The sequence below is a fragment of the Lampris incognitus genome, chromosome 7, assembly GCF_029633865.1.
Source record: "Lampris incognitus isolate fLamInc1 chromosome 7, fLamInc1.hap2, whole genome shotgun sequence".
NCBI classification, from domain to species: domain Eukaryota; kingdom Metazoa; phylum Chordata; class Actinopteri; order Lampriformes; family Lampridae; genus Lampris; species Lampris incognitus.
This window is the reverse complement of record NC_079217.1, coordinates 16,149,015-16,169,382: the sequence shown is the minus strand read 5'-3', so window position 1 is coordinate 16,169,382 and position 20,368 is coordinate 16,149,015. Positions and strand designations below refer to the sequence as shown.

At 41.9% G+C, this 20,368-nt stretch overlaps 1 protein-coding gene across 1 annotated transcript; it reads right to left on the bottom strand.

The window, feature by feature from the left end:
* Positions 1–1,007: 1,007 nt before the first annotated feature.
* LOC130115979 (transcription elongation factor SPT6-like) lies at positions 1,008–15,869 on the bottom strand. Its single transcript, XM_056283879.1, has 36 exons — positions 15,767–15,869; positions 15,279–15,455; positions 15,125–15,195; positions 14,795–14,990; positions 14,436–14,520; positions 14,065–14,320; positions 13,794–13,895; positions 13,569–13,682; positions 13,375–13,464; positions 13,130–13,272; positions 12,855–12,987; positions 12,621–12,735; positions 11,926–12,055; positions 10,815–10,965; positions 9,613–9,767; positions 8,659–8,851; positions 8,250–8,395; positions 8,024–8,141; positions 7,857–7,933; positions 7,607–7,742; positions 7,300–7,437; positions 6,606–6,773; positions 6,379–6,506; positions 5,883–6,090; positions 5,633–5,780; positions 5,369–5,511; positions 4,997–5,137; positions 4,088–4,283; positions 3,751–3,989; positions 3,525–3,641; positions 3,176–3,300; positions 2,197–2,309; positions 2,018–2,095; positions 1,696–1,874; positions 1,364–1,566; positions 1,008–1,231 (listed from the first exon to the last, which is right to left on the bottom strand). Exons 1-36 carry the CDS (start codon positions 15,867–15,869, stop codon positions 1,042–1,044), a joined length of 5,205 nt encoding a protein of 1,734 aa, XP_056139854.1. The 3' UTR covers positions 1,008–1,041.
* Between the last annotated feature and the right edge of the window lie 4,499 nt (positions 15,870–20,368).

Genomic DNA, 20,368 nt, shown 5'->3' with positions numbered 1-20,368 from the left:
TTCACCCACCGGAACACATCCGCTATTAATCAGAATATTGATTTTTATGACTCAGCCCGCCAGATCCATCCGCGGTACCCAATGATACAACTGCGATCCACGCATCACTAGCCGAGGAGCAGATAAACACGTCGATGTGTCATTTGTCCAAAAGGAGGGAAATCGGATTACATTTATATCAGACAGACTTGTTTTGTAGATTAGTCATGGAAAACGAGAACCATTTTCTTTTCGTATCGAGCAGCAAAAAGTTGTATTATGCGAGTTAATTTGCCTCACTTCACGTCGCAAGACTGCTGCGCATGTGCACATCGCGATGACGATGCTGAAACGATATATTGTGCAGCCCTGCAGCAAAACTCTGTATTTTGCCTGGATGCCCTCATAAGAAAGAAAAATGTCTTTACTTGATTGAGTGCTTACTTTGCAACATATAGTTCTATTTAACTTGAAACAAACCAAAGTGGTCGATTTGTTTAAGGCCCCAATTTCTGTTAATTAAGCATGTGGTAGAGAAAATGGGACGAGATGTCTTTATGCTACATGGCTGAAAGACAGTAAGCTTCCGTGAAATCAATTACTAACTACCGCTCCTCTCCCAAGACTACTGTAATCTTACATTCATTATCAAGAGCACATCATGCACTTCAAATATCTTTTTTTTCTGCCTCTGCAAGTGGGGTGTCTACCAGGCAAAGCGATTTTACATGTCCACAAAATGTTTCAAATTCGGAGAGTGATTTTAAAGTGGCTCCGTTTTGCACATAAATCTATGAATGTCAAAACATTTTTGGAAATAAGGGCTACTGTTTTCCTACACATTCCACTGACAATGCCTTTTAATGAGAAATGGAAAGCTCTTGGCTTATTCTGAATTATTAGGGGAAGACAAATAATTTAGCTCACATATCCAAGTTGGTTAAAAAAAATCAAAAATTACTAAACAAAGACCAAAAAAACATTTATACCTTATCGTAATTAGCAGTTCTGTTGTGGCTGTGGGATGGACTTGTTGAAGAACTGAACAAACACTGGATTCGTTTAGCGATCCATCTCATCCAGCAGCGGTGTTGCGTCTCCGGTGATAGACATGGGTGTACTCTCGATCATGGGGCTGGGCGAGGGTCTTGGTGTCATCCTGCTGGGTCTCTGCTTCTTGCGCTCTGCCTCCTTCTCCTGTAGCCATTGCTCTGCCATCTTGCCCCAGTCCACTGCGGCATGTGAAGTTGCCCTGATGATTTGGGAATGGGACATCAAAGAAAAGTGAATACAGCTCCCATAGTGCTCCGAGAATTATTTTTTTTATGAATGAATAAATACTGTAACCATGCACCGGCTTGTCAGAAACTCAGAAATTACGTACTTTGGCTGCAACTGTGGTGTCCTGTGGCGAGAGGAGGATGAGGATGGCGTGGAGGAGGAAGGGCGGTGTCCATGTGAGGACTGAGGGGTACTGTTTGGATACTGTGGGGTGTTGATGCTCTGTGGTTGGCTAGGGGTGGTGTAGGAGTAGTTCGGTGTCAAAAGGGGAGTAGCAAGTGGCTGCTGAGCAGGAGTGGCAAAAACCTGTGTATTTCAAACAATATATACATCAAATGCAGGCCAGGTGAAAACATTTTCTGAACTGGCAACACTGAGGTCTACTGTAGCATTGAACAAATCTTAAAACATACATGATAGAAAAAAAAACCATACATGATAGGCACTGCTACTGCCCCCTCCTCCAGTGCTACTGCCGCTGTATGCGTATTGGCTAGAGGCCCACTGGGCAGGAGTCGTGTTAGGGTTCTGACCCTGGCCGGTTACTGCAGCGATGGCATTGAACATCTGAGAGGTCATGTTGGGAGGAAGGGCGCTGACTGCTCTGGTCAGATCTGAATAAATCAGGCAGAAAAATAAACAAAGAGATACAGACTCCATGGGATACTCTCTCCAGGCTCCTCATTAAGCGAGGAACCCGAGCATCCATTAAAACCCACTCATATGAAACAGACTGTATTAATTGAGAGACAGTAACCTGCGATGTTAATATTGGCCGGCGTAGCGTTGATGGATGCAGGGGTCCGCGTTCTACTGCTGCTGCTTGGGGTGACTCCTGTTTGATGACAGAATACAGTGTCTCGTTAAATACAAAGTCTACGGGACCTCTAGTTTAACTGTGAGATATTGGTAGGCAACATCTCCATAGGCTCTGACCTGGCATGGGCTCCTGGTAATGGTCCTTGAACCAGCGGAAGAGTCCATTGACTGTGGGGAAAATTTGGGCTCTGTATCTGAACCCCTCAGGTGTGATGGTCACAAATTCAATCCTGTCAAACAAGATATTTTGTCACACCAGGGGTTTGATGAGTTTTCCATAAATACCATAACTAAAAATGGGCTAATTCTCTTGAAAACTTTATAGTTTTTCAAAGTTATTTGTTGTAAAACTGCAAGTAATGACAAAAAGACATAACTGTAAGTAAAAACAAGGCAATTTTATTGTAATCTGTTAAATAATAATATGGTCGATAATCTGAATCCAGCTACTCTGAATTAAACTGGACCAGGACCGTAAATATAGCTATAAAACAGAGTCCAAATGTCAATATCCTATCTTACAGTTTGTAAAGTGAAGAGAATGTACATATGTATTGTGCTTAAAAGCTCTTTGCATTGCATTGTGGGATACTCCTTGAGCCAGAGTGTCTAATATTGAAGGGTCACATTCATATGCCCCTGGACAGTATGGTACATGCAACATTGTTCGGGATGTTGAAGGATTTACCCAGTAAAATGGCACGGGTAAGATTAGATGCCCTAGTAGCACAAACAGAAATCTTAGACATAGGCAGAAGTTTTAGAAGGACAAGTTTATGAAATTCTGAATGTAAACTTTCCATGGATTTATACAGGCCAATCATGTTATTTTGGGGCAGGCAAATCGTCTTTTCTAGCAAAAACAAAGAGCTTTTCATGACTTCCCCTTTGCCCTGACATACATTTTATGTTTGGATGTGAGGAGGCCAAGTCTGGCATTAGAGGTGATTCTTTAGTTTGTCCGTAGCACACGACTAGAAGTGAAGCCAAGTGCATCTCTGGCATTTCTACAGCTATAGAAATGTTTGGTTGGTATGAATGGCTGCTAATTAACATCTCAATATGAGTGGGTGTTGGTTGGCAAGATCCCACTAACCTTGGCTTTCCTCTGGGCTGGTAACCAAGCAGGAACTTCCCTGGTAACTCTCTGCAGGCAGATACATAGTATGGGATGAAAGTGGGCTTCTCCTTCTTGCTTTTCACCAGGACGTCCTCCATTTTCTGTAATTCAGAAAAGCAGTTGCTGATGATTGTTAAGGTTATAACTAATGTGTTTTGAAAGGGTCCACCACTGTAAACTTTTGTAGATTCTCTACTCACTGGCAGAAGTGTTGAATGACAGTTTACATTACATTGCATGCCATTAAAACACACACACGTACATATGTATATATATATATTTACACTAATGATGTTGTGAATTATTCATACTGTCAATATACTACTCCCTTTCTGTCTCCACCATTGCATTCTTGAAAATATTTGTGTCCAAGCAGATCGCGAGCAAATGCAGCCATTGGTTGAACATAACGGGCGGTGATTTCATCCAGATCTTCAAATTCCTGAGGAGAAGAATATCAAATATGAGAAGAGAGCATCGGATATATCTCTATCTCAGTCTGTTTATATGCACAAGAACCTCTGGAGAGCCAGTCAGTTGGAGAGCCTCACTTCATTGTTGATCCAGAGTGTGTGTCCAAGACTGAAGGCATTTTCCTTGCCCTCTTCCCGTACATCAATGTGCTGATAAATTCCTTCAGCCACCTTCCAGGTAACAGTCAGGTGGTTCTCCCCTTTGCTGCTAGGTCTGATGATCAGGTCTCCCTGGTCCATAGTCTCCATCATCTTCTCTGCCTGCTTAAAGTTGATATTGTGGAAGGAGGGGTGGGCTATCACTCTCTTGATGTAGGCTACAAAGTAGGAGGGCAAGTGACATTTAAATCACAATTCCATCTATTGCATTCATCAATTAGAATAATGCATGATATGTACATTTCCTGGTACAAACTTGTTCTGTGTTGTTTCATTCGTGCCTCCTCCTCCTTTTTGATGTCTTCATTCTCACAATCAAAGTCATAGTAGGTGTCTTTAGGAAGCTTCCAGTCATTGTTCTTGTCTGACAAGTCTGATGTACGACAGGTCAGGTCCACACTGAGCTTCTCTATGTCAATCTTCATGATTCTGCAGTGCACAGTCATACCCACCTGCAAATAAAAGCACACGCCATACCATCAGGTTACCCAGAGGTATGTTGTCTATCGACCTCTGGTGGGCAAATCCTAAACATACACTTGCAGCGCAATAACGTTATGATGGAAATTCCTTCCCTCATTTCTATATTGACTTACTCATTCACTTAGCCTTAATCTGTGTATAAATCACTAGTGGATGGTTCTCATCCCATCATACATTTTAATTGCTCATATGTTCTAATTAATAGATATATTTGTATTTAAGGTAGATTTACAAATAAAACCATTTACACTTTACAGCATTTAGTGCACCGCAGCCCCCGTCGTGACATATATCATCATACATTGATATGTTATTGGCTTTTCCTCGCTCCCAATTCAGTGGCTAATTTTGTTAGTGTATGTCTGCAAGTGTAGGATGAGGTAAATAAAAATTATTGTACTAGTCAGGAAGTGAAAAATGTTATCCTCAAAAACAGAAAAATAAAACAACATTTGATGGTAAATTTTGTTTGGTGGCAATAGCACATTTCTAGAGCACAGTATCAAATGGATGTAAGCTGAGTTCATACTATGAAAGGGATAACAGTGCATTTTTAATTTCATGGGACCATTAAGATCATTCTAGAAAGGGGCCCAGTGTGTCATTGCACAGCTTCACGATGACCGTATATGATACAAGCCATCACCAAATAACACCTGAAAATTCAAATTCATAACCTAACCTTGACTCTTTCCTCTGGGTGCTTGACCAATTTGTCACTGAGGAACTTGGTGGGGACAAAACCAGTGACCCCATTGTCCAAGCGACAGCGTACCCCTATAGCTTGGCCAGGGCACGAGCCGCTGTCAAAATGATTCCAAACCTGGGCGAGAAAAGACAAAATCATTTGCACACCTCTGTAATTGGTACTGTGACTGCCACAAAAATTCTTTTCTGAATTTGTATTATTAAGGTCTGAGCAAAAACTGTTTTAGGCCACAAATGTAGCAGTTAACTATTGTTTGCAATCAATATTGTATAATCATGATAAGTAAAACAGTCTTAAGGTACTGTACTTGGTAACACACACACACACACACCAAATGCATCTTACCTCACTGAGTTCAGGAAAGTTGTTCTGTTGGCAGAATGGGCACTGCCACAGACCTGTCTCATCGTTCCTTATTGCTTGGTCATAGCTCTCGCCCTGCGGGCGCCGGTGAGCAATTCCTGTCACAATGCTGGTAATCAGTTTTCCTGGAGGGATCAACCAACACTGTTGCTGCACAGCTCTGAGATTCATCCCATGATCAGATTTAAACACATACAGTTATGAAATGAGGTTGAGGTGTCAATGAGTTTCTATCAACATCACTACCTATGTAGAAAGTCTCTGGGGTCTCCTTAGTGATCAAGTTGAAGATCTCCTCTGTATTAGGGGCTCTGTAGGTCGACCTCAAATCCTTGTATCTGCAACTCAGCTCGGCACGGATGTCGTAAAGAGTGATACCCTTATTTCCATAGCCCTATAGAACGCAGAGTGTTAGACAAATGAATTATTCTTAGTTACTGAAAGTTATCGACATCAAGTCACAGTGTTGCAGCACTGTTTCATTATTCACACTGACCTGCCTCTCAAGCTCCTCTGCAAAGGCATCCAGGTCCAAATCTTTCAGCCGTTCCGGGTTTTCCAAGATCTCTTCCAGAGCTCCAGCGGGGTTGGCATCCTCAGCAGATTCATCATACTCCAAAGCATCCACAGCCATCTTTCTCGCCCACTCATACGTCTCAGGGTGAACCCGTGAGCCATCCAGAACCTCAATGTAGGAGTCAGTGCTGCAGAGAGGGGATACTGGACAATTTAAGGTCTGTCAGAGTATAAACACATATTTGGTTTTTGCAAAGGTGCAAAATAAGAATCTTGTGAAAACCTGCTACACTGTTGAAATGTAAATAAAAATATTTCCCCAACAAAAAGAGCATGTTTTACTGATTATGTAAATGACTAGCTTTTAAGTTAGCTGTTAAGTTAGGTGTATTATATACCACAAGGTACACAGATTTTTTTTTTGTTAAGAAATCTCTGGACCTTTATATTGCTTAACATACAGCACTACATCTGACCTGTCTCCCAGAGAGGCTGTATCAATCTTAATGAATCCAGCACAGTTGATGAAGACTTTGGGACCCATGTGACACATAGTGACCAGCTGAGTACGATTTTCTAATCGGGCATTGTTCTGCTTCAGGACCTGAAACATAAAACCCATTTTCCCTATTTGCTCACTAGAGCAGGTTAAATACTTGACTGAGGCAAAACATGGGACACTTTGGCCTGGTTGCCATTTTACCTTCAAAAGATGGGCTCCTTTCCTAGGACCCAGGCCACAGATGTGCTGGACTAAACTGTGGGTGTAGGGGTGGGCCATGGCTCTGTTCACATCCACACCAACCTCGTTGACCCGGTTAATGAACTCACACTGCAGGGCATTCAGCAAATCCTCCTTCACCACCAAATCCTAAATGGAAGTATAAGAATAATATCCTCCTTTACCAGCAAATCCTAAATGGAAGCATAAGAATAATCCAGTTTTTTAATATTCTTTGTTTTTATTTGTTCTATAACAATTTGAACTATTGTACTTGTCAGGAACAGTTGGTAATGCTTGTTTTTTGAAAAGAACTTTGTAACCATTGTTTTGAAAAGTGCAACACAAATAAAAAAATGTCAATATACAAGTGATCTCATAAGCCTTTGTACAATATACTGTATATCAGTCTGCAGTGGGTAACCATATCAATGCAGTGTATCACCATCAAATGACTGAGTCAACATTCTTGTGAATCCAGCTTGGCAAATAAAAGATATTCTTACTTTGACACTTAGTGTGGGCTGTACTGTATATCTGTATCTGTGTACTAGCATAATGAGTAATTAGACAGGAACAATCTGGAGAGCAACAGTTATCTACGTATCCACACACCAAGGTTGTAAAATGACCATTAGTATCTTTATAATGTAACATTATGGCCAGATATAATTACTTGAAGGGGATGGAGCTTCAGACACAGGATGTCCTCATCGCTGCTGCACACCTGTGCATACTCCACCAGAGGGTCTTGGATCTTTCTGGCCAAGGACACAGCTTGTCTCAAAAGGGGAGGGTAATCCCGGTAATCCGCCTGGATATTAAACATAGGGGATTTTAGACAAAAGTCTGACTCTAGAAAGAGAGAGATGGAGAAAGACAGACACCAAAAGATAGAACATAGACAGTCAGAGACAGAATACAAAGAAGTTTATGCGGTGGAGGAATGTAATTTCAGATTAAGTGGCATTGTGTCGGTTGACCTCTGACTTCTTGCTGTTCATGTAGAGAATGGCAAGGTCATTGTCAACCAGTTCCACTGCTATGGGAGGAAAAGAGGCCTCCTGCTCCAGCTCACTGATGGTGCGCTTTATGTCATCGATAATCAACTGGGCATCCCTGGGTTGCAGCATGTGGGACACACAAAAAAATACAAGAAAATAATTTTTGCAGAAGTCTTTACACCTCAGTCAGAGAAGAAAGAGGGAAAAAATTGAATATAGGGGGACTTACCTGTTCTCTCCCCCTACAGCAATGATGTGAGGCTTCTTGCTATTCAGGAACTTTTTGAGGCTGTCGATATCTTGGAGCTAATACAAATTTCCCACAGAATTGTCACTGGTAATGAAGTCTTACTTAGAATCATGTAATGCACAAGATTATAATTCAAGAGAGATCACCTTCTTCTCTCGTTCATCCTCTCTCCATGCATTTCTCCTCTTCAGAAAGTAAGGGAGCCTCAGGAAATCCCCCATCTCACCATCACCATTCACTAGAGCGCAGAATACTGGGGTGTCTCTGAGGCAACACAGAAAGATAAAGTATGTCTCTGCATAGTTGAAGCCATAGAGAGAAAGCCAACGAGACAGCGTTTAAAGAGTTAAAGATGGGAGCACCATAACCTACCTGCTAGATGCAAAGGCCACTCCCAGGACACGGACCCCCTTGCTTTGGGATTCAGCCATTAGGTCCTCATCTTCCTCCTCATCCATTTGCTGGTCAGGACGATAGGGCGCCACCTTCAGCCAGTTATACAGCTTTCTGCTGCAGGCCTGAGGGGTGGCAACCACTATCATAATACTGTGGGCTCAATATACATCAATGCTCTGAGCCGCCTGCTTTGGAAAGTCAATGCCAGAATAAGAAGAGAAGTTATCAATACCAAAGTGACAATGAAAAGGAAAGAAAAAAAGGTTTTCAAACTGAAATAGTAACAACAGCAATGACTTTAGTATTCATTCCCATTATACAGAGTAGCTGCAAATCTTGTTGGTCAGCTAATATGATGGAGATCTGTTGGAGAGCATGCTCATACCTTGGTAATGTTTTCTTTTGCCTCAGAAATCAGCTTGCTCTTCAGCTCTTTAGCCATCTGTGGGTACAGAAACTGCTTGAGGGAACGTTCGATGGCCAGGGTGCGCTGCCTATTCCACTCTTGGACCTGGTGGCTGAACTCATCTCTGTAGTAAAATTGCTTGATCTCCTCAAAGTAAGTTTGGTCTCCATACCTGCCCAGTAAGGATACAGAAATGGCTCTATGAACAACACAAAGATTCTCACCAAGTTTAACATTGGTAACTAAATTTGTACTTGATCTAAAGATAGCCTGCGGACTACATTGCAAGTTATTTACTGTTGCTCTTTCTGTGAACAATCCAAAAAGAAAACCAACCTGTAAGTTGTGGATAACTGCAGTGACATATAATTTGCAGCTCTTATTTTTGTTCAAAATAAAATATATTAAGGGAAAATACAGAACCAAATGTACCAAATTCAAATTTCAATTAAAAGAAATTCAAAATTCAGTTTTCAAAGAAAAATATTTTTCTTAACATGATAAAACTGTTCTCTCTTTTTAATAATTAAATACGATTGATAACACGCTTTTCAATAAAGGATATGATTTTTAGGAAATTGTTTTCTATTGTACTTTACACTGTGCTGACATTTGATAGGCGGCATGTAGAGAGAAGGGCCTCACCCCGAATGTGACTTTCTTTATCTTTTGATGACTATGTAACTATTACCACACCATGATAGTGGAAATAATAAACCACCTCTCAGACATGAGAACATATGGCTATCTTATCAGTCTTGCAGGGCTGAGTTCTGGAGGTAACCAATAGTTGAAATTGTTTTTTCGTGATAGCAGTCACAGAAATAACTGCTTCTAATTGTTCTGAGGCCACAACAGACTGATTGTGAAATGCTGATCCAAGGCATTAGCGTATTTATACATTCACATTTATGAAAAACTAGTAGGCCTCACCCCTTCACTCCGATCAGGTCAATACAGATGCTGATGGTGAGCAGTCCCTCTTCCTCTGCTTGACACATCCTAAGGAACTGATCTCCATTCAACTCCTTCACTGGCTTATTTTTTAGGTACTTGAAGGAGTAGCCATAATGAGCCTCATCTATATCCTGTAAGATAAACAGATCAGAATCAGAATACTTTATAGATGGGACATCAAATCACATACAACGCCTTGAGCAAGGTTTTTTTTTTCCAATTTTTTTTCTCCCCAATTGCATCTGGCCAATTACCCCACTCTTCCAAGCTGTCCCAGTCTCTGCTCCACCCCCTCTGCTGATCCAGGGAGGGCTGCAGACTACCACATGCTTCCTCTGATACATGTGGAGTAGCCCTTCTTTTCACCTGACAGTGAGGAGTTTCGCCAGGGGGACGTAGCACGTGGGAGAATCCCGCTATTCACCCCAGTTCCCCCTCTCGCCCTCTCCCCTGAACAGGCGCCCCGACCGACCAGAGGAGGTGTTAGTGCAGCAACCAGGACACATACCCACATCCGGCTCCCCACCCGCAGCCACGGCCAATCGCGTCTGTAGGGACGCCCTACCAAACCGGAGGTAACACGGGAATTCAAACTGCCGATCCCTGTGTTGGTAGGCAACGGAATAGACCGCTACGCTACCTGGACGCCCTTTGAGCAAGGTTTTGACGTTGTGAATTGAGAAGGCACAGAAAGGTAGAGCTTGTAGTTATTCAGATACCACACATACCATATTACACCGAAATCATTAATACAAGAGGCAATATCTCTACATGATGAAAAATACTTGTTGAAATAACTTTTGTTCAACTTGAGGTTTAATCTCCTGGAATATAGAGGGTATGATATTTACAAAAGCTAAGACAGAGATATTATTGAAATAAAATAAAGTATTTTAAGATTTAATTTGTGAGGTCTACACAGTGCTGCTATATGATACAATATAGCACAACTCTGAAAGATGTAATCCGGTTAAAATACTTTGGCTAACCTAAAATGGGGCATGTACAAAAGATGCTGCTGCTTTTTACCTGCTTATTTAAAAGTGTGTATCAAAATATCTTCAAAATAATAGTTACCAAACTGCAGATCAAGGTCATTAAAAATAGCATGCATCTAAATTACACGTGATTATGACAAGATTATTCACTAAATCCATTAGTATTTATTTACGGTGTACCTTTCTGCCTTTCTTGGTGGGTTTGATGTTGATTTTGGCCCTCTCTTGGAAGGTCTGTCGCAGTACATGTCTGACCAGGGGCTCCCGTGCTATCTGCATGGCCACCATGTAACGTGTGCCCTCAAGAACTGCCTCTGCTGTACTGAACTGACTGTGTAGAGACAGAAAGAGGATATAGTTTTGTAGTGTTAGAAAGAAGCAAATGAAAAGTATATTTACGATGACAAAATGAGCATGGCATCAATAACACGGCACAGGCAATGTCTGAGTCTCCATGGACTATGATGTTTGCGGATGACATTGTGATCTGTAGCGAGAGTAGGGTGCAGGTTGAGGAGAACCTGGAGAGGTGGAGGTATGCACTGGAGAGAAGAGGAATGAAAGTCAGTAGGAGCAAGATGGAATACCTATGCGTGAATGAGAGGGAGGGCAATGGAATGGTGAGGATGCAAAGAGTAGAGGTGACGAAGGCATATGAGTTTAAATACTTGGGGTCAACTGTCCAAAGTAACAGAAAGTGCAGAGGAGAGGTGAAGAAGAAAGTGCATGCAGGGTGAAGTGGGTGGAGAAGAGTGTCAGGAGTGATTTGCGACAGAAGGGTACCAGCAAGAGTTAAAGGGAATGTTTACAAGATGGTTGTGAGACCAGCTACTATGTTATATGGTTTGGAGACAGTGGCACTGACGAAAAGACAGGAGGCGGAGCTGGAGGTGGCAGAGTTGAAGATGCTAAGATTTTCATTAGGAGTGACGAAGAAGGACAGGATTAAGAACGATTATATTAGAGTGACCGCTCAAGTTGGACGGTTTGGAGACAAAGCAAGAGAGGCAAGATTGAGATGGCTTGGGCATGTGTGGAGGAGAGATGCTGGGTATATTGGGAGAAGGATGCTGAAGATGGAGCTGCCAGGGAAGAGGAAACGAGGAAGGCCAAAGAGGAGGTTTATGGGTGTGGTGAGGGAAGACATGCAGGTGGCTGGTGTGACAGAGGAAGATGCAGAAGACAGGAAGAAATGGAAACAGATGATCTGCTGTGGCAATCCCTAACAGGAGCAGCCAAAAGTAGTAGTAGTAGTAGTAGTGGTAGTAGTAGTAAGCAATGTCTAACTGACCTGCAGATATAGTCCTTTGCCAGCTCCAGAGGCTCTGCAGGAAACTGTTCTGTCTCATGGCGCTGGTAACTGTCACGCAGATTCTCTCCAAACTGCTCTGGCGTAAGACCAAACTTTTTTGCGAGGCCATCTGACGGGATGGTAGAGAAGTGAAAAATAGAAAATAGTTGTGGAACTTGAATGCACATGAATGTTCATCAACTTTGCAAATAAGAGGAATTTAAATGGTTGGGACGTTTGACAGAATGTACACAAATAATATGCTGTTCTAATTTAGAAAGACTAAGACTGTATAAAAAAACAAGAGCATCCAGGGATCTAGGCTAATCTCGAATCAGTGTATATCAAAGTTGGGAAAAGAGTAAAAGAATTAGAAAATGCTACATATATTCAGCACAGAGGGCAAAAAGCTAGTGCTTAACACCTTCAAAAAATCGGCATGGCTCTCAACTATCCACCAGTCACACACTGCACTAATAAGAATTTGTGTCCATCACACAAATCATCCTACCGTATAAAACTGACCTGAATTTTCACATGAGATCATTATTACTCCCTGATTTATTTTATTTTACATCCTTAAGGAGTGCAAGGAAGTGAATGGCACAGATTTGAATACTGAACACCAAATTTTCAGTTGCCTAAAATGTCTGAAGAAAATAACATCAAGGGGACAAATATTGTGACATACTCACCAAGACCAGCACTTTGGCAGATACTGTACATGTCCCTCCGAGATGCAAGTTTCAGGTCAGGCCCTTTAAGCTGCGTCTCCTCCTCATCTTCCTCCCGATTCTGTTTCTCTTGCTCCTGCTCTCCTGAGAATGAAAGATGTGACATGGATGTGTTCACAGTAAGTGTTGGTCGATAATACTGGCCAAGAATCTGAACAGCAAAAGCAAGAACTGAAACCTACTCGCTTCATCCACTCCTTTGTTCTTTTTCATTTTCTTCAAGCTGGACTTGGCCGCATTTTGCATCTTTGGTATGTCTCGGCCATAGTATAGGAGGAAGTGGTTGTAGACATCGCTCAGTTCATCACTAGACTGGACATTCTTTAACCTAGGCAAAATCATTCATTACAGTCACATATTCACCCACTACACCAGCCACATTTGGAATAAAAAACACAATAAAAGACTGCATTGTTGTTTTTTTTCCAGGATAAAAACAGTTGTTGGTAAAAATTTGGACATGCCCATACCTTTCCAGATCTGCAGTGTCAAGAGGGCGGATGCCATCAGACAGTGGTTTATCTGGATCTGCTGAGATCTGCTCAAACTGGAAGGCCTGCATTCTTTGGAAAAGGCGGGTCAGATTCTGTTTACGGGTTCTCAGCTGTGTCCACTATTAAAAAAACAAAAACAAAGAACAGTTGAGCAGGAGTTAGGCTGAACACAGATTTTTGTTATGTAACTAGATGGAAATGAGGTATGAGTAATTAATTACCTTTTCATCCCACTGCCACGCTTTCCACAGGTCATTTATATTGAGCTCCGGCTCCACATACTCTTTCCTGTAGAATGCAATGAATGGAACCTAGAGGCGCAGTCAGAGTGGTTTTTTGGAATCAATTTGGATGCTGGAAATAAAATCGAATGACCAATCTTTGCCCTGCGAAGATGTAAAAGTTAAAAAAAAACCTCGAAGTGTTGGTTCCTCATAAAATTCAAAGCCTCTTTGATCTTTTGGATCATGCTGGGACCTTTTCTGCTGAAGTTGGTAGTTGGGCCTCTTTCCAAGTATTCGGCACTCTCCTGATAAAAGCAAATTAGAGTGAATTCCTAAATGTGAATAACAAAATAGCCAGCTTTAAGAAGCAGCTTTGAGTATATATGCTGAATCATTCTTAACTCTTGCAGCTTCACCTGCATAGAAATGGTTGGAGTGGAGAAGGCATTTCTGTATATCCATTCAGCCTCCTCCTCTAGCTCATCATCCTCTGCAGACTTAACAGGAATGGATCGCAACTACAACCAGAAAAAACACCGTGGTCAGGTTACTACAATTAAAGCTATAGACAACAGCCCACTCACTTACATTTACTGACATTATATTCCCTTGATCCTGCAGCCTCACAAAAATTTTTTCTCATACACAGTGTAAAAATATCAAAATATCACAGTGGAGATATTGCACCTGGAACCTCTCCGGCATGTCTGTGGATCGGATCTCATTGTCCTGGTCAGTCATGTGACTGCTCTCCAGCTCGCTCGGCTCATAGATGTCAAAAATGCTACGACGGCCTGTCCTCTTCTTGGCCTGTTTTTTAGGTCGGTCCCAGGACTCCTCTTCAGCATCCTCTTCCTCATCTTCAACATCATCATAGGCTTCAATGTCAAAATCCGCAAAGTCGAAATCCCCTCCAAATATCTCCTGGGCCTCCTGAAGAGCTCTGTGGAAAAGTTTGTAATATATAATGAGAGGGCACACACACCCAATGAGAGCGCCGAAAAAATATTAGCTTTTGACTGAAGTTCCAGGGGGACGTTCATGTCTGATTCACTCACGCATCTGTGTAACCTGGCAACTTCTTTCTCCATTTAGGTTTCTTCAGCGGTTGACCATCATCATCCACAATGAAGTCATCAATATCTGAGAATTCATAAGACAAGGATGTCTTTTTTCAGGTTAGGCACAGATGGAAACAACTAACTTGGTGGAATGCTCACACGAAAAAAATGAGAAAAATGTAACTCTGAATGTAGGGAACAGTGTGTCTGAGAACATCTTGAAAAGCCTATATAAGAATTTTAACTGGGTATCTGGGTGCAGCAAGTGGACAAAGAAGTAAAGGGATTTAGAACAGAGGAGTTTTTGTGCAGCATGAAAATTAGAAACAACTATTAATCATGAAGGATCTTCATACCAGATTCCTCATCATCTTCCTCATCATCATCCTCAGGACGTAAAGGCACCTCCACAGCTGCCTCAACATCATCCAGGCCACTTGACCCCATGAAGATCTCATCGGCTATCATATCCTTCTCATGGGCCTCTCTGACATCATCATTTCCCTCCTCATCCTCATCATCAGACATGTCACGTAAACGTCTGAACTTTTGCTGAAGTAAGGGAGAATGAGAAAATATGTAATGGCGGTGAAAATGGCAGAATATGATTACATTTTTCACCTAGGTAGACACAGTGATGACAATCCCTTTTCGTTTTACATAAGAGTACATAGGTGTAAAATTACCCTTTTCACTTTAACTCCAAGATTCTCTTCAATGAGGTCAATGTCATCATCATCTAAGCGATCATCATAACCTGTAGATAGACATAAATTATCATCAGTACAACGATGGAAGGCTCTACTGACATATGTGACCGTGGCATGAGGAGACACTAACTCCGCTTCCTTTTGCGGTGTCCTATTTCTTCATCAGAGTCACTTTCTGCCTCTCTGTCCTGCTTGCCTTCGTCTTCCTCCTCTTCATCACCATCTCTATCCACGCCATCATCGATTAGATCTCGAAGGTTTCCGTGTTCATCTTGATCCTCTGCATTTTCCTCTTCCTCCTCCTCATCTGTAGAGGTCAATTAAGTTTATGTAAGGTAGACTGCCAGTGCATCAGTTTAGGCAGGCTTATACTGCATCATACCAAACCAGGTAGTGAATGACACACCTCATTGCCAATAGGCAATAGAAGTAACCCTAAAAACAAAATCTAGTATTTCTACGATTAATGAAAATGTTCTGAAATACCAGAAAGCCAAATTCCAAAAGGCTTGTTTCATCTTTCATTCAGTATCTTGTAGTATCATACAAACGTACTGCCATATGGACACAACTGTGTGCACTAAAAATTATCACAAGCTATGCATAGATTGACCTTACCATCATGTTCCTCCCCATGTCTCTGTGCTTTATTCCGCTCATCAGACCTCTCAAATAATTCCTCCTCAGATTCCTCTGCTTCACTTTCGATAAAATCCGACATGACAGCGGGGTCTGTTGATATAATCAATAGATTTATCAGTCTCTATTGTTAGTTTATAAAACTTCAGAGTTGATAAGCAGCTTGTGCTATAATGCAAACCCGTGTAAAGGGACCAAAGCATCCAAAATACCTTTTTTTTTTTTGTAAATCGCAGAGCTTTGCACTATTGCAAAGCTAATTTCCGCCCAGAGCATTGTAGTGTCTGCTCTCTATCAATGTTCACCCTCATTGATAGAGGCACACAGACAGTCTCCCACTTGGATGTCCAGTATTGGGTGTGTAAGATTGTAAAATCGGGTTCAGTATAATAACGCCATCGGTCAATATTGACAAAGCAGTGGCAAAACAGTGGAATAGCCTGATTTGTGAAATAAACCATAAAACACAATCAGACTCCTTACAGAATCGATGTGATTTGCTGTAATGTTAAAAACAACAACAACAACAACCTTGTATTACATATTGTACAAAAATACAGGTTTCCTTGAATCCCAAATTAAACGACGAATGAGGACACCAAGTCGTGGCATCCAAGTGGACAGATCTGATTATCATACATGGGCAAATTAGTGGACGAAGGGGAAGATGTCCATAAAGATGCGTGGGAGAATTTTATTCACATCGTGGGACGCGACAACACCCATACACGTACACCCACACACCCACACACAAAAACACATATGACATTGCACAATACAAACTGAAAAGACGTAATGTCGCGCTAGCAAAGGATGGGAGACTACAGGCTACATACAGACTGCGCATCGCATACGGCACACATGCTAATGGTGGGCTAGCAACACACACTGGGCAGCTATGGCTGCTAAACGCTAATCCGATGACCCGTCGGCGACATACCTTTGTAGTCAAATCCGTTATCTTGTGAGTGAAGGAAGCTAACGTTATACAGAGGCCGGTGGCCAGGATGCCATTCCTATGACTGCGTGGGGGTGGGGGGGGGTTCTCCCTCTTTTTGCTGTGTGGACGGCTGCCGTCGCCGTTAGGAGAAGAAAATAAAATGAATGCGGGGAACCGGAGCCTTGAAAACTAATGGAGGCGACGCAGCGCGTCACGGTACATCAGGGCAGACGGAGTGCCGCCGCGTGCATGAGACCCCGCTTCAAAACGCCGCTCAAAAGAAACGCCGTTTCGCCTCTCGAAACGCAAACGTACATATTTGGTAGTCATATTTTATTGTTCACCCCTCGAAGACCGAGTTTGAGGTGCGTGTTCTGCGTCGTGTGCGCCTCTCATCCGCACATCGGTGGGTTTCTCAGTGAAACGCCTTCATTTCCCCGCAGCGGTCGTTCTAGTGCGAGGACGCTCAGCACAGCGGCCGGCTCGCCGCAGACAGACCCAACCGCGCGGCGCGACACAGCCCGCATTGTCCCTGTGCCACACAGTCCGCGTGTTTCACCAAAACCAGCCGCCCCGCTGCCCCAATCTGGAAGAAGAAAGACATTTAAATCAATGGAGGTCAAAGTAAACCATTCAACGGTGTGAGAACAAAGGTTAGAGGAAGAAAAGAAGAAGGGGGGGGGGACGTGTGTTAACTCGTTTCAGAAAGTTATATGATATCTGGGAGAGGGGAATAATTTACCCACACGTGTGAAGGTGCACAGCATCTGCGATGACCTTTACATGAAGACAGGGTGGGAGTTATCCTGCAAGGTAGCCACCGCATTGATTATTACATAAATCTCTTGTCTGTTGACCAGGCCATATACCTTAATACCGGGCGCAGCTTTCTCTGGTGCTGTCGCAGTGCAGAAACTGTCTCCACTATACCAGGGGGGAAATGTCACTGCAAAAGACAGATCACAATTATGGGGGGGGGGGTCATTGCTGGTATCCAACACTTGTGTAAATAGGTCTTAATTATCTAGTGGAAGGTTCTGTTCTAAATTTGATTGATGTCATATTTATTCTTTTACATTACAGTGCAAGTAAAGACAATTATGACTGGGGGGTGTTCTAAGAGTGTGTGATGTAAAATGACTGTTTTAAAATGAGGTCAGAGAATTTACAGATCCTACTGGGACTCATATATGGGTCTTAGTTTTACATACATAAGTCCTGGTCCTAGTACAGGCCCTCTGTCATGGCTGCGACAGCATACTTGGCCGCATGGCAGAAACGCAAATCTGCATTACACATGCACACGATGTCTGCTCATGCTGCAAGGGAGAGAGATGGATTATGAGGTGTTGGCGAGATCAGGACAGCGGTGTTACTGCCCAATATTCGCAGATTTATTATTGCCATTTCCTCTGATCCACAGAAATGTGAACTTACAGGCACCAGTAAATCCAGAGAAATATCAATTATAAGAATTTAGACCAAAAATAATAATATTGAACCAGAACCTCTGTGTTCAACTCTTTTTGTTTATACAGCAGCACATAAAATCAAGAATATTACATTTTTCTTTCTAAAATATCAACATTGTCATTAAATCAAGACCCTGAATTGGCTTTGCCAAAAAGAACCAATGGCTGCTTTGATCATACTGCAGTTGAGGACAGTGACATCTGAAATCTCACCAATCATAATGAATATATTAGGGGGGAGGGGAAAATAGCAATTTAGGAGACAGGAATAATTTGTTAGAACCATTGAAAAACCCAGAGTAATAATTCTCTCTCATTGTTCAACAGTCTTCTGAATCCAGTATCACATTATCAGGGGAACCTGAAAATTTCCACCATAATGAATGGTAACATTTACCACTGATTTATGTGAATGACATGCCCATCATAAACATTTCTCTTTCATCGACTGATACGTTTCATGTGTACATATAGCCATGGCCATGGCATTCACTTACAAGTTAGCATATATCCAACTATGAATAACATTTTATGGAATCCAAGACATCCCCACAATGTCTTATATTTGAGAAATGACAAGATTTTTGTTATTAGAAGAAAAAACCTTGCATCTATCATGTTTCTCCAGCTGCTGGTTATACCATTTAGTAGTGACCCCAAGCCAGCATTGTTGATATATAGATCCATGCCCTGGTGCTGGGTTTTAATGACAAAGAACATGGACAGAATCTCCTTCCCAATGGACAGGTCACACTTAAAAGGAACCAGGACACCAGCAAATAATGAGGAACCAGGCGTTACATCGTTAAATTACCAAATGGTAAATATGAAATGGCTAATTCATGGGTTTATTTGTCAATTCACTGTATTTCCATTACTTGGGTGTAATTCTAAATAATATAACTTAACAAAGTTGTATGCTTTTTGTTTTGTTTTTCAACCTGCACATGTACTGCACAGTACTTATCCTAACCACAGATGTAACTCTGCGGTTTGTGTTGAGAACATATTACACTGGACAGTAGTCAAATCAAGTCAATTTTATTTGCATAGCCCAAGATCACAAATTACAAATTTGCAACAGAGGGGGGATCTCTGTCCCAAGATGGACAGACGTGAAATGGATGTTGTGTGTATAGAACAAAACACAATTTACAGAATACAACATTGAAAGATGATAACAGAATTATAATGGAATTATAAACTATATGAAGAATATGATGAAGAGGATGCCAAGCAGTGTCCAGGTGGCGACCACCGTCACCATGGAGACCTGAGAGGAGGACAGACTGCACATGCACATGAGGGAGACTCACATCACACCGTTCACATACATGGGAGAAGCGAAAGGAGAAGACATCATTCAGAGAGAGAGAAAAGACATGTGAGAGAAGAGAACAGTTTGAAATAGTCAATAATCTATACTCTATAATCTCATCACCAGAACAGTGCTTGGTAAATTCATTGAAACAGGTCGTGAAGTATTCAGTTTCAAGGCACCTAATCGTAGGTTAAGGCACAAAGGTGAGGTTTAAGTTTGGATTTAAAGGACTCAACAGACTCTGGTTGTCTGATGGCAGCAGGCAGGTTATTCAGCAAGAACCGAGCCCGATAGGAAAAAGCCCTGCCACCAGCTGACTTCTTTTTAACTTTGGGTACACACAGGAGCCCCATATTTTGAGAGCAGAGAGCTCGAGATGGAATGCACGGTTTAAGGAGAGCAGACAGGTAAGATGGGGCAAGCCCCTTTAGGATTTTATGAGTCAGCAGAAGCACCTTGAAGTCTGATCTAACATGGATATGAAGCCAGTGAAGGGAGGCAAGAATTGGTGCAATATGGTCATTTTCTAAGTTTAGTTAGGATTCTAGCAGCAACATTTTGAACCATCTGAAGACTTTTAGTACTAGCATGTGGCAGACTTGAAAACAACAGTATAGTAATCAAGTCTGGATGAAACAAATGCATGTATTAGAGTCTCTGCATCAGCCATGGACAGGAAAGCCCGAATTTTAGCTACAGTGGCTTGCAAAAGTATTCATACCCCTTGAACTTTTCCACATTTTGTCACGTTTTGACCACAAACATAAATAAATTTTATTAGAATTTTATGTGAAAGACCAACACAAAGTGGCACACAATTGTGAAGTACAAAGAAAATTATACATGAT